The following is a 13,439-nucleotide window of genomic DNA, read 5'->3' on the forward strand; positions in this document are numbered from 1 at the left end:
GCCTGGCCCACAGCCGCCCCCCTCCTCGGGCCTGGCCCACAGCCGCCCCCCTCCTCGGGCCTGGCCCACAGCCGCCCCCCTTCCTCGGGCCTGGCCCACAGCCGCCCCCCTTCCTCGGGCCTGGCCCACAGCCGCCCCCCTTCCTCGGGCCTGGCCCACAGCCGCCCCCCTTCCTCGGGCCTGGCCCACAGCCGCCCCCCTTCCTCGGGCCTGGCCCACAGCCGCCCCCCTTCCTCGGGCCTGGCCCACAGCCGCCCCCCTTCCTCGGGCCTGGCCCACAGCCGCCCCCCTTCCTCGGGCCTGGCCCACAGCCGCCCCCCTTCCTCGGGCCTGGCCCACAGCCGCCCCCCTTCCTCGGGCCTGGCCCACAGCCGCCCCCCTTCCTCGGGCCTGGCCCACAGCCGCCCCCCTTCCTCGGGCCTGGCCCACAGCCGCCCCCCTTCCTCGGGCCTGGCCCACAGCCGCCCCCCTTCCTCGGGCCTGGCCCACAGCCGCCCCCCTTCCTCGGGCCTGGCCCACAGCCGCCCCCCTTCCTCGGGCCTGGCCCACAGCCGCCCCCCTTCCTCGGGCCTGGCCCACAGCCGCCCCCCTTCCTCGGGCCTGGCCCACAGCCGCCCCCCTTCCTCGGGCCTGGCCCACAGCCGCCCCCCTTCCTCGGGCCTGGCCCACAGCCGCCCCCCTTCCTCGGGCCTGGCCCACAGCCGCCCCCCTTCCTCGGGCCTGGCCCACAGCCGCCCCCCTTCCTCGGGCCTGGCCCACAGCCGCCCCCCTCCCAGGAACCAATTACCAGTTTTCCATAGACATATGTACTCAACATATGATGGTTTCAAGATATGATGGTCCTCCTGGAACCAATTACCATCATATGTTGAGGGACCACTGTACTTGTAGAATGCGCTCTGCAAATGTCACTGAGCACGCCCAGAAACCTTTCCCATTCGTGCCAATGGCACAGCTTTTGTCTGTTGTCACCTGTGTCCATGGGGCTTGCTGTGAAGAATATCTCCAAAATGCTGTTAAATACATCTCGGGCAAGATGGCTTTCCCCATAATAATGGACAAAAATGCAATTAAAAAGGTTAGAAAAAAAATGTTTCAGTATCTGGCTTTAATCAGAAATAATTATGTGATAAATAGTTTAAGAAAGTTTCATTATCTGCTTGGTCTAAAAGCCTTGAGGAACTCACTGGTGTAAAGTCTGTTACCAATCATGTAAAGTCTCCTGTCTGAGGGGATAAGTGTTGTGACCTAAAGCTTTAGGCAGTAATTTATCATAGTATAAACCTGTGGTGTCATCTCTGCTAACCACAATCATTTATTATTAATATATATTTAGTTTTGCATTAGAAAACCCCTTGACTTGGTTAATATATTTAAATATATAATAAAAAAAATAATTTCTTCCAGACCCGTTTATCGAAGATCTTGATGGTTAAGAAAGAACAAATCAAAAAGCTAAAAGACATGAATACAGAAGCTGAAAAACTGGTGAGACTTTTGTCTATGTGCCACATATTCTTTTCATTTCTATAGAAACAGAGACTTTATACAAAATATCACACATGATCCTATGTCTCCTCTGTATACTTTGGGGTCCCTAATGTTAATGAGTTAAATGCATTGTGGTTTCATTGGTATAGGGGAAAAAATAATACATACTCCTAATATGTATTTAATCTTTCTCGTAGCCTTCATTGGGGGGACACCTATACTGACGGGTATATGCTCTTGCCACTAGGAGGCGCTGACACTAGGAAAAAAAGTCGGCTCCTCCCTGGCAGGATATACCCGCCCACTGGAAGTGAGGTAATCAGTTTTGTCACAAAGCAGTAGGAGAAGCCAACAAAGAAATATGTCCGAAGGACCCTAGAAAAGAATCCCGGATAAAAACCCAGTAATCGGAAAAGAGTATCCGGACAAAAAAAATGAAGAAATGAGTGGGTGCGCTGTCCCCCCAATGAAGGCTACGAGAAAGAGATTTTACGCTGAGTACAAAAATCTCCTTTTCTCTATCGGCTCCATTGGGGGACACAGACCGTGGGTGTATGCTGCTGTCTCTAGGAGGTATGACACTATGGCAACAAAGAAGTCTGCTCCTCCCAACAGGATATACCCACCTCCAGGCCCTGAGCTAATCAGTTTAAGCTTAGTGTCTGCAGGAGGTGGACATGGTCTGGATTTCTCCAGACCAGGTCTTATGTTTTATTATTTTCCTATTTAGGGAATGTGTTAGTTTTTTTTTATTCCATTTTCTTTCCTGTTTTCAGGTGGGGACTCAGGAACTGCGGCTCACTGTTTCTCCATTGCAAGTAAGGGGGCACAGACATTGCGTATATGCGCTGTTCACCCCCTCCCGCCAACGGTCAGTGCCTGGGGTTGTACCTCATGGGTCCGGGTCACCCTATCTCCTTGCTCGCCTCGCTCGCACATGGTAGCCCAGCATGATGCAGGTGATAAAAGCTGGCTGAAGACTTCATAGGCAGACTTCATGAGGTAAGTTCTTCTGACTTAGGTGAGTATATTTCCCTTTTTCCTTAGGTGCAGATTTGCAACAGCTGGAGACCCTCAGTTTTTGGCCCACTTTTCTCATGGGTCTAATGGGGCTGGCCTGGACAGGGGGTCCTTTATTACTGGGGTGAGCAGTGGCAGTTTGGATGGGGCACAACTCTCTACACTTTATTCATATATAGTGTGTGTGGAACGTCTGTGTGTGTGTTTTTTCATTGAAGCGGCTGACAGCCGTGGCGTTCTCTATGTGGGCTCTCTGAGCGCCGGTTTACTTTCACTTCGGCAACGGCTGCTGCCGGCGGCGTCTAGTCCGCTCAGCTCCCCGCGAGCGCACATGCATTCGCATGTGCGCTCGGGGCAAGGAGCGGGCGCCATTACAGACTTCTTGTTAATGCTTCGGCGGCCCGGTGCGCTTTAGCTCCGCCCACCCAGGCCCGCCGAGGCTTCTCTGGGCGCGAACTGTACACCAATCAGCACTGTGCGCGCGATTATGGTGGCAGGGGCCAATCAGCGGTGCCCCCTGCTCCTAACACGCCCCTCACTTGCTATTGGCCGGCATTTCTCCTCTTTGACAGCCTGCAGACCACCACGGGTTCGAGTCCCGGGGTGGGACAGAGTGTTAGTGTTGTGGTTTAATTTTTTAAATAGGCCCATTGTGGTCTATGGGGATCTCAAGGCATCTGAAACAGTAAGATAAGCAGACTGTATCAGCAACACAGTGAAATGGAACACAGTCTTGGGTGAGAGAGGCCCAGAACGGCCTCCCTCTAAACAGTTAACTGGAGTGTTAGCCACTTCTTTACTCTGTCAATACTGTAACTCTAAACTGTCTGGTTCTGCTGAACCACTTGTTCTGCCTGCACCACTGCTCCCCCAGACCCCCCCTGCTACTCTATCTCGGTTGTTCTTCCCGACCCGGTGGGTTCGGCCGCCCCTCCAGCCTGGGTTCCCTCCCTCTCCCAGTCTATATCCGACTTGGCTCAGGTCTCCCATTATGTGGTGACTGCCTTGGAGAGGCCCTCCCTACACCGGCCCTCCGGAGGGTCCTGCTCTCCCCCTATTCTGACGCTTTCGCAGCATCATATGGGTGTGTCATCTGACTCATCCCCCGAGTCTTCTGGCAGGCACGGGCCCTCCCCTCGCAGGCATCGCCCCATTACTCCGACCTGTAGCAAGCGTTGCTCCTCTAGAGAATGCTCCCAGGGTCGTCGCTCTGGCTCTCCAGACCCGCGTACCAGGTCAGTCTCTCTCTCTTCCAGGCCCTCCTCACACGTTCCCATTCACCTGGAGAACTTGTGGAAGAAGTTTCTGATTCGGCCTCCGACTCAGAGGACCGCACGGATGTGCCTAATGTGGTGTACTCATTGGTTGCGGCCATAAGAGACACCTTCCATCTAAAGGACCCAGGAACTTCGGACGTGGCTCCAGAAGTCTCCTTCTCTGTGCCTGACCGGCACTCAAGACTTTCAGCTCTCACGCGGAATTTTACGCCCTGCGGGTATCCGCCTGAAGTCACCCTGACAAGAAGTTTCAGGAAATGAAGAAGGTTCAAGCGCGGTATTCCTTTGCCAAGAACCTCATTGCTCGGTGGACCTCCTCTCCAACTGTGGATCAGCCGGTCTCCAGCCTCTCTAAGGTGCCTACTCGGCCGTTGGCTGATGCGGCTGCCTTCAAGAATCCAGCGGACATGAAGGTGGATATTTTGGCAATCTCTGCCCTTGAGGCAGCAGGTTTTTCCTGCTCTTGCTTCTGCCTGGGTGTCAAAGGCCCTTTTAGTATGGTCTTCCAACTCCGCCAGGGTAGTCTTCAAGATCCCTCTGGAGGATTTATTTAATCTAGCTCTCCGATGCTCTGCAGCCGGAGATTTTTCTGTGTTCCGCTTCCATGTGCAGCCACTGTGCTGCCTTTACCACAAGCTACCTTGTAGCCACCGTCCCTTCATGTGGCCTGGAATGCGGACGCCACCTTCAGGAAGTGAGGCGACTGGCGGAAAAAGAGTTCCTTATTACCTCGGGTAAGACTCACAGAACCGCTTTCTGTCGTAAGTTCTCCTTCCAGTTCTGCGGACCTTTGGTACCAACAAAGGGTCCAGCCAGGCGCCTTCATGGGAAGAGGGCTCCTCTTTCCGATCCCATTCCTCCCGGAGGTCGACTATCCGTTTGGCGGCCCCATCAGGCACCCGTAGGCCTTCCTCGGCCTGAAGGGTCGCCCCCACCTGCCGACCTCTCTCGGGTGGTTGGTCGCCTCTTACCCTCTGGGATGCCTGGACATGCAACTTCAGGGTAACGTTTTCGAGGTTTATTCCAACCTCTCTGTGGTCTCCAAGACAGGCGTTTCTGTTCGCCCAGTCTTGGTTCTCGAGTATCTCAGCCAGCATCTTGCGTTCCCATCCCGAATGGAGTCTCTCCGTTCGGTGCTGGCGTCCATGGTTCATGGGGAGTTTTCGTTCCTCGGTGGACATCAAGGATGCCTGCCTCCACTTCTCATTGTTTCCCGGTCATCAGCCGTTCCTCCGCTCTGCAGTTCCGGACGGTCATTTTCTATTGTGGCTATCCATTTCGGTCTGGCCACTTCTCCGCGGACCTTTACCAAAGTTCTGGCGCCTGTGATAGCCTTTTTTACGGACAACAGTTGTTTCCGTGATTCCTTATTTGGACTACCTCCTGATCTGAGCTCCAGCCAGGACCCAGATCCTGGATAGTCTAAGTCTCAACCTCCAGACCTTTGTCTCACTTCTGTTGGATGGTCATTTGGGACAAGCCCAACCGCTCTCCTGGGGCTCCAGTTCGATGCGGCCTCTGCCCGCTTTCGACTCCGCCGACAAGAGTCTGATGCCTTCAGCTCCCTGCTCCAGTTTCCATTCGCTTTTGCAGGGATATCCTGGGTCGATTGGCGGCGGCCATGGAGGCCGTGCCATTTGCCCAGTTTTGATCACCGACCTCAACTGGTGATTTTCTTCCGGTGTGACAGGTCTCCATTGTTTCTCGGCCGCAAGATCGTCCTCTCTCGTCAGTCATGTTGGTCCCTTCTATGGTGACTTTGTTTTCCCCCTCATTTTTTTCGGGGGTGTTCCTTCCTGTCCATCTCTCAGACTCTAATATAGCCTCCAACCACTTCAGGGATTTGAATGGCGCAACAGGTGATATACAGCAGTAGTCCCAATGACACTCAGGCAGTAGAGAGATGGATTAATATAGAAAATTTATTCGAACAACGCGTTTCAACGCCCAAGCCGGAGTCTTCATCAGGTTCACATAAATGAATGACCTCAATACATATATATAGGAAAATGAACAACAAAAATGCATCCAGACCCTTTTTGAACTCCCTTACAGAGTTCACCATGGCGACCTCCTCAGGCAGAGAATTCCACAGTCTCACTGCTCTTACAGTAAAGAACCCCCATCTCTGCTGGTGTAGAAACCTTATTTCTTCTACACGTCGAGGATGCCCCCTTGTTATAGATACAGTCCTGTACGGTCCCCTGATATATTTATAGATATTAGGTCTCCCCTAAGCCTTCTTTTTTCTAAACAAAATAACCCCAATTCTGATCTTTCTGGGTACTGTAGTCCTCCCATTCCCTGTATTACTCTGGTTGCCCGTCTTTGAACCCTCTCCAGCTCCACTATATCTTTCTTTTACACTTGTGCCCAGTACTGTACACAGTATTCCATGTGAGGTCTGACTAGTGATTTGTACAGCGGTAGAATTATTTCCTTGTCGTGGGAATCTATGCCCCTATTGATGCACCCCATGATTTTATTTGCCTTGGCAGCAGCTGCCCGACACTGGTCACTACAGCTAAATTTACTGTTACCTAAGACTCCTAAGTCCTTTTCCACGTCAGTCATCCCAAGTGTTCTCCCATTTAATACATAATCCCAGCCCGGATTTTTGTTCCCCATGTGCATTACTTTACATTTATCAGTGTTGAACCTCATCTGCCACTTCCCAGCCCAAACCTCAAACCTATCCAGATCCATTTGTAACAGTTCACTGTCTTCTATATTGTTTACCACTTTACAGAGTTTAGTATCATCTGCAAAGATTGCTACTTTACTATTCAACCCCACCTGGGAGGACATAGCTCAACTGGTGTAATCCGGATGACTGGAACGCCCTCCATCTCGAGAGAACATGGACCCCGAAGGAGACTTTACACCCGAAGGGTAAGGAAACACAACGTCTGTGAAACGCTCCAGGTGACAAACATCCATGCCGAGACAAAAGTGTGGTACAGAAAGACCGCCCCTTAATTGGGATCGTGGAGAAGTCTGGGCAGGACCGCTACACATGCCCCAGACCTCAACCGTCACTAAGGCCCAAAGAACCAGGAGGGCTGACCTAGAACAGGAGGTACTCCACAGGATCCTAGGATAGTGTCTAAGACAAGGAGACCAACCGGTCCTGGGCCCCAGCGGTCCAGAGCATTCGGAAGCAACAACCTGTCAGGTTGGGAACGGAGAGGGAACAAAATGAAACCTGTCTGGGACTCCCAGGCTCTGGGCACAGGAAGGTTACTCTAGAAAACTTTGGAGTCAGTGTAGTGCAACTGACACCGTCAAAGGGAAGGAGGAACACACCCTACCAGGGAGCTTGTGCCGAGGGTTGGAGAGAGCAATGGAAGGACCCAAACGACAGTGGCTAGACCAGCTGTCGCCGAGCCACACGTGATAGCAGAAACCCCTCCCAACAGAGGAGTGCCAAGGCTACCTGAGCAGCAGTAGATAACCCAGAAACAGGAAAATAGCCAGGTTGAAATAGTGGGCAGTAAGCACATAGGCAGACAGCAAAAGGCTCTTCTGAATGCTCTTAGGGAAAAACAAGGGCCCAGCCAGATATCCCATCTATAAAGTGGGAAAAGAGAGATGGCTCCATTTTGGTAGTAGAAAGCAACCAGCAAAATAGTCCCCCTAGTGGAGGGGAAAACAAGGGGTGGTCGAGATGAAACTCAGGCACTGACCATGCTAAGCCCCCTGATCCTCGTAACCCCGTGGAAGGACAAAGTACTGGGTGGATGTAGCCCCCAGGAACTCTGCGAGAACATAACAAGGAGCCAAATTGTGTCCCAAGAGGGATCGGAATCCTGGACACTGGAGCTGGGTAAAAGATGCAAAGGCGTGACTACAAATGCAAGGAAGAAGCACTAACAGCATTGAGAGGAATACCCCATCGAGGTGAAACCATGGGCGCCAACAGTCTGATCGTGTGTCGGCCAACCGAGCAAGCGCCTGAGTCACCCTGCACAGGAATCCAGGAAGATACCTGAAGGCATAAGGGGGGGGGGGGGGGGGCTGAACTGTCTGACTCCTCACCAGGCCCCATGCCCCCACAGAGGTTCCCAACCGCCGCTTACCTGTGAAAACAAGATTACAGGAAGGTCCGAGGCTCACCCCACCGACAGAAGGGAAGGTGGGCTCTACACGTGCCGACACATGGATACCTCAATATGATAGTGAGGAAGCAAGACTGCAGACACAAAAGGAATCGCAGACATCCAAAGTCCGGCAGTTTGAAAAACAGGCTCAGCACCCAATGGTGTGGCATAACCATGCCCTCCAGCAGTCCAATGTGGCACTCTTAGAAAGGGGAACAGAGAGTGCTGCTGTTGTCGTGAAAATCTATGGAACCTGTAGGAAACGCCCACAGCCAGTCTCCTAATGGTGCCCCACATCAGGACCGCTGTTGCAGATCCAAGAGATGAAGGAAGTCTGATTTAGTATAACATGTTCAATGAACCCACAGACACACTTCGTGGAACTTCACATGGAAAGTGAGTGACCGGGATGTTGTCACGGGATTGGCAGGGAAGGGGGAGGTGACCTGGTGGATTGGAAACCATGCAGACACAGTCTGGCTAAATGGCATAGGGGTCATGGCCACACCGGGTCCTGCATTCAGAACCACACATTGAAAGTGGATTACCAGTCTTCAGCTGTGAGAGTGGCAGGCATGCAGAGAGGGACCTGGTAAAGCAGGGAACCCTGCAAACCAGTATATGGTGCTTTGTATAAGGCCCATGGAAGCAACATGGGGTGACTCACTCAGAACTACACCTCGGCAGTGAGTTACCTGCATTTCCATCCACGGAATGGGAAGTGTATGGTAGTTGACCCGACATAGCAGTAAATCAAGCAGTCTGGCTGACTGAATTCCTGAACGCACAGTATCACTCCTTCGAACCCTTTCTGTGGGGTACTGGAATGCGGCTGATCCGATGGGCGACCTGGTGGTGCTGGAGACCATGCAGACTAACGTCTGGCTGACTGGCATCATCCCTGTGTACTTTGTAGAAACCCTTGTCCAGAGTCCACCCACGCCTCAGAAAGGTACGGGAAAACACCGCCAAGCACGTGGCAGCCCAGTGGATAGAATCCCAGTCACTCTGGGAGATCAGGGGAGGCAGAGAAGCCCTGGATTGCATCCCTGTCACCCCGAAAAGGGTCGATAGGACACGTCGGGTCACTTCTGTGGACACCGCACCCTAGCAATGGGACCGTAACTCCTGAAGGGCGACCTAGAGGTGTAGGAGATTATTAAGATCACGGTTTGGCTTACTGGCACAGGGTCCCCTTGTACCTATAATGACACCCTTCTGGACTCCTCCCATTAGAAGAGGGGTACAGGAACTCCAACTGCCAAGCACGCGGCAGCCCCATGATGGGAGACAGATGGCGGCAGAAACCGTGCAGACAACAGTCTGGCTTATCAATAGAGTACAACCCCAGGCGCTGGCCAGTGGCTGTAAGGGGACAACGGCCCAGATGAAATAACACTGTGCCCTGTTGTTGTATATGGAGGGGCGGGGAGGCCTGGATAGTATCCCCGCCATCCTGGGAGATCGGGGGAGGCCAAGGAGCCGTGGATTGTATCCCCCCGTCGCCCTGCACAAAATCCATTGTACGTGTCGGGCCACTCCTTCGGACACCACTTGTTAGTGGAGTTGTAATTCCAGCCGTGCATGCAGCAGTAATGTGATGAGTGGCGGCAGAGGAAACCGTGCAGACCACTGTCTTTGGTATTGGGTCCAGTCAATGTCCACGTAGGAACACGTGCTTGAAGACCTCGCACTAGAAGTCGGGGGTCCAGCACACTAGCCACAGATTTCAAACACCTATAAAGACCTGTGGGAGAGAATTTATACCACTGAGGTTTCCCAGCACCATCCCGGGAATAAAGACCACATAGTGGACACTTGATGGCCAAAGACACAAGAGAACAAGACACCTGGGAAAGGCCCTCAGCTAAGGTCAAGGATGCGAATGCATCTGGAGGAGCATCTCACCGGTGTCTCGCCTTGGGGAAGGGGCTGGAATCCAGCTGTGGGCGCGGCAGGCATCTCATGGCAGAAATGCCATGCACAATATCTCTAGACCTTTTCCTCTTCAGGTAATAAAACAGGTTGGTGGAAGCAAATAGTAAAGCGGTCCCCAGAAAAAAAACATTTAATATATGGTCCCCAGACCGGAAACCCAGCAAGATTAAATCAGTAAAAAACAGACATTTCAACAAAGGGCTGCAATAGCTGTCTGCCACCACAAGGGGAAGCCAAAGAAGGGACCAGAAAGTAGGGTCTGCAATCTACTGAATGGCCACAAGAGGGGGGGGTAAGAACATGGACTGAGACATGAAAGATTGTTTTTGTTTTTTTTGTAAATAAAGAGCGCAGGAAGCAGTGCCCTGTGACCCAGAGGCCGGAATCCGCCTGACCCCTGGGAGAGAAGGACTGAGAACTGCTAACGAAGCGCCCCTGCAGCGTGCCCAGTCACTGCCGAGCGGACTCGTGCACTGCGGGGAGATGCCGGAGCTGAATGGCGGGCCCCATTGTCAAGGTGTTCGAGCTCCCGTCGCCCCGGGAATCAGGTGAGGGAAAGGGGCGGAGCGGAACATGAGAGGCACATAATGGCACCGATGGAAGGAAAGTGAAAGTGTGAGCAGCGGAAAAAGGCGGCCAGCAGAGACTGCTGTCTATATATGTACAGTACCGCTGTGCGGCGAGAGAATGAGCTACTGTTCAGCCCACCGAGCCCCTAAAAGGGAGGGGGGGGGGTGTGACAGTTGTGACGGGGAGGATTGCTGCAGGCAGGGTGCTGCCGGTAGCGTGACAGGAGGCCATGAGGCTTGAGAAAGGGAGAGATCCTGAAACATTGCCCTTTATTCTCATCTCTGGGTGAGCTACTATTTGCTGTTCGGAAAGAAGGCATGAGACACAGCTAACTTGGACATTATGAAACAGAGCTCCGGTTGGAGCCACAAGCTCTGAAGTGACTCCGTAGACCTCATCAAGCGACTATGAATATTATGTGTTCTATCACATTGTTTCCGTAACTTGAAGTTTTTGTATGAAGACATACGGCTAAAGTAAAGTGATTTATTAAGAACACTATAACTGTGGCTTGAGTGCAATTCCTATTAGACTGTGTAATGCTGAGAAGTTGTGGAGACTCGGGTGCACTACATCACACCCAGGTGCTAACTACACCCTCTACCTTCATTGTATTGGATGGCCATGAGGTTGGCCCAGCACAGCCACGTGTAATGGCGGCTGAGGAGCTGGAGTAGGGAAAAGGGACCCCAGGATGGAGAAACCCTAGCGGAGTACAGAAGGGGAGGGGGGGGGGTGGATGTTAGACATACTCACCAACAGACTCCATCTTCTCATACCCAGGCGTCTTCAAACAGCTTATGGCCACGCTGCATCATACCAGGCTAATATAGTGGGGCGAGCCTGGACCGTGGGGGACCCGGACCCAGGGAACAACCACCAGGCACTGGCCGTTGGCGATTAAGGGGTTTGACGGCCCATACTCTTATGTTCCGTGACCCTTTATCTCACATGGGGGAACAGGTAGCGCCATGCTCCTGAACCCCCACCTGAAAAAGGGAAACAAAAGTGCAAAACAACCTAACTAAACATCCCTTACTAGAACAACTTGCCTCCTGACACTAGATAAAACTGATTATACTGATATCCTGCCAGGGAGGAGCCGACTTTTTTTTCCCTAGTGTCAACGCCTCCTAGTGGCAAGAGCATATACCCATCAGTATAGGTGTCCCCCAATGAAGAGCGACCTACAATTAATGCAACCTAATGGCTTGGGTGAGTCTTAGTTGAGGTAGTCCTGGTTTTGCACCATCATTTTCTGGTTCGGGTCATGTAGGCAATATGTGGGCCCGAGCTGCAGGACTAGAGCCATCTGTTCATTACCTCTGGTTGCTGGTCTAGTTGGCGGCCTATAAGTGGGTGAATGAAGGCTGCAATACAACTTGATCTTGCTACCGCTAAGCGAAAAGTGGTGGCTTGTGGTGGGCACTGGAAGCTCGTTGACTTATATGACCTACATCTGAAACTTTGTTGCATTTTCCACTCTACTAATATGTTCGCTTTTTTTGTTTTTTTTTGTTGTAGAAATCCTACTCTGCACCAATCGGCATTGAGTTTCAGAGGCAGTACGCCACAATTGTTCTCGAACTAGAGCAGCTGAACAAGGATCTTAACAAAGTTCTTCATAAAGTCCAGCAATATAGCTCTGAGGTAAAATAAACCCTCTTCTTTTGCTATCCTGTTCAGGCCCTTAGTGTTGAATGAAACAATGCACATGTTCCACCACCCACCTCTCAATTTATCCAAAGAAACATAGGACCTTTTGTCCTCTTGTTTGTGGAGTCCTAGTTGTCAGAACCACAATGATCTGAAAATTTTCATCTATCTCAGTGTTTCCCAAACAGGGTGCCTTCAGCTGTTGCAAAACTACAACTCCCAGCATGCTCGGACAGCCTTTGGCTGTCCGGGCATGCTGGGAGTTGTAGTTTTGCAACAGCTGGAAACACTGATCTAAACCCATAGAAGCTGTTTACACAGAAATATAAAACTAATTGCAATGAATAATGGATAAGTTCACATACCCTTAAAGGGGTATTCCAGGTAAAAACTTTTTTATATATTTATCAACTGGCTCCAAAAAATTGAACAGATTTGTAAATTACTTCTATTAAAAAAAATCTTAATCCTTTCAGTACTTATGAGCTACCGAAGTAGAGTTGTTCTTTTCTGTCTAAGTGCTCTCTGATGACACGTGTCTCGGGAACTGTCCAGAGTAGAAGCAAATCCCCATAGCAAACCTCTTCTACTCTGTGCAGTTCCTGAGACAAGCAGAGATGTCAGCAGAGAGCACTGTTGCCAGACAGAAAAGAACTCAACTTTAGCAGCTGATAATTATTGAAAGGATTAAGATTTTTTAATAGAAGTAATTTACAAATCTGTTTAACTTTCTGGAGCCAGTTGATATAAAAAAAAAAGTTTTTTCCTGGAATACCCCTTTAAGTCCTGTGGTTATACTGCCGCTGGTCCATCAGTTATGTTAGAGTATACTTGTTTTTTTTTTTTTTTTCTTCCATCATGTATAATTTTTATTTTATTTTTTGTTTAGCTTGCACAAGATCAGGGACTTCAGCCAGCGAATCAGCCAACCAACATGAGACGGCGCTGCGAAGAAGAGGCTCAGGAGATGGTGCGTCAAGCTAACACGTCCAGCGGGCAGCCATGTGTGCAGAATGAGAGCTTGACAGACCTCATATCCAGACTCACGGCTATCCTCCTACAGATAAAAGTACGACTTCCACGCTGTAGCTTGAGATTTGTTTGCTGACCTGCATTGTTTATTCCTTCTCATGTAACCGATGTAACTCCTTCTCTTTGCAGTGCCTTGCGGAAGGAGGAGACCTCAATTCTTTTGAGTTCAAGTCTTTAACAGATTCAATTAACGACATAAAGGATTCGATAAACCCTTCTAATATCAGGTAAGTCATCGCAGAAAATGGAAGGCTACATGGCACCTTTATTATATCCACATTATCTGCATCCCACATTTAAATTTGTTCATTGTTATATTTGGCACAAAAAAAAAAAAAATGTCCCCATGACGAAT

General features: G+C 50.9%; 1 protein-coding gene across 5 annotated transcripts in view; it reads left to right on the plus strand.

The window, feature by feature from the left end:
• Nucleotides 1–13,439, plus strand: part of LIN9 (lin-9 DREAM MuvB core complex component) — a 68,017-nt gene that overhangs the window by 40,203 nt on the left and 14,375 nt on the right. For all 5 annotated transcript variants that reach the window (XM_056568495.1, XM_056568494.1, XM_056568497.1 and 2 more), the window contains 4 exons: nt 1,408–1,488; nt 11,921–12,046; nt 12,942–13,121; nt 13,214–13,311. In XM_056568495.1, coding sequence (XP_056424470.1) covers nt 1,408–1,488; nt 11,921–12,046; nt 12,942–13,121; nt 13,214–13,311 — 485 coding nt within the window. The remainder of the gene's footprint in view (nt 1–1,407; nt 1,489–11,920; nt 12,047–12,941; nt 13,122–13,213; nt 13,312–13,439) is intronic.

This window comes from Hyla sarda, chromosome 3 (genome assembly GCF_029499605.1).
Source record: "Hyla sarda isolate aHylSar1 chromosome 3, aHylSar1.hap1, whole genome shotgun sequence".
In the NCBI taxonomy this organism is placed as follows: domain Eukaryota; kingdom Metazoa; phylum Chordata; class Amphibia; order Anura; family Hylidae; genus Hyla; species Hyla sarda.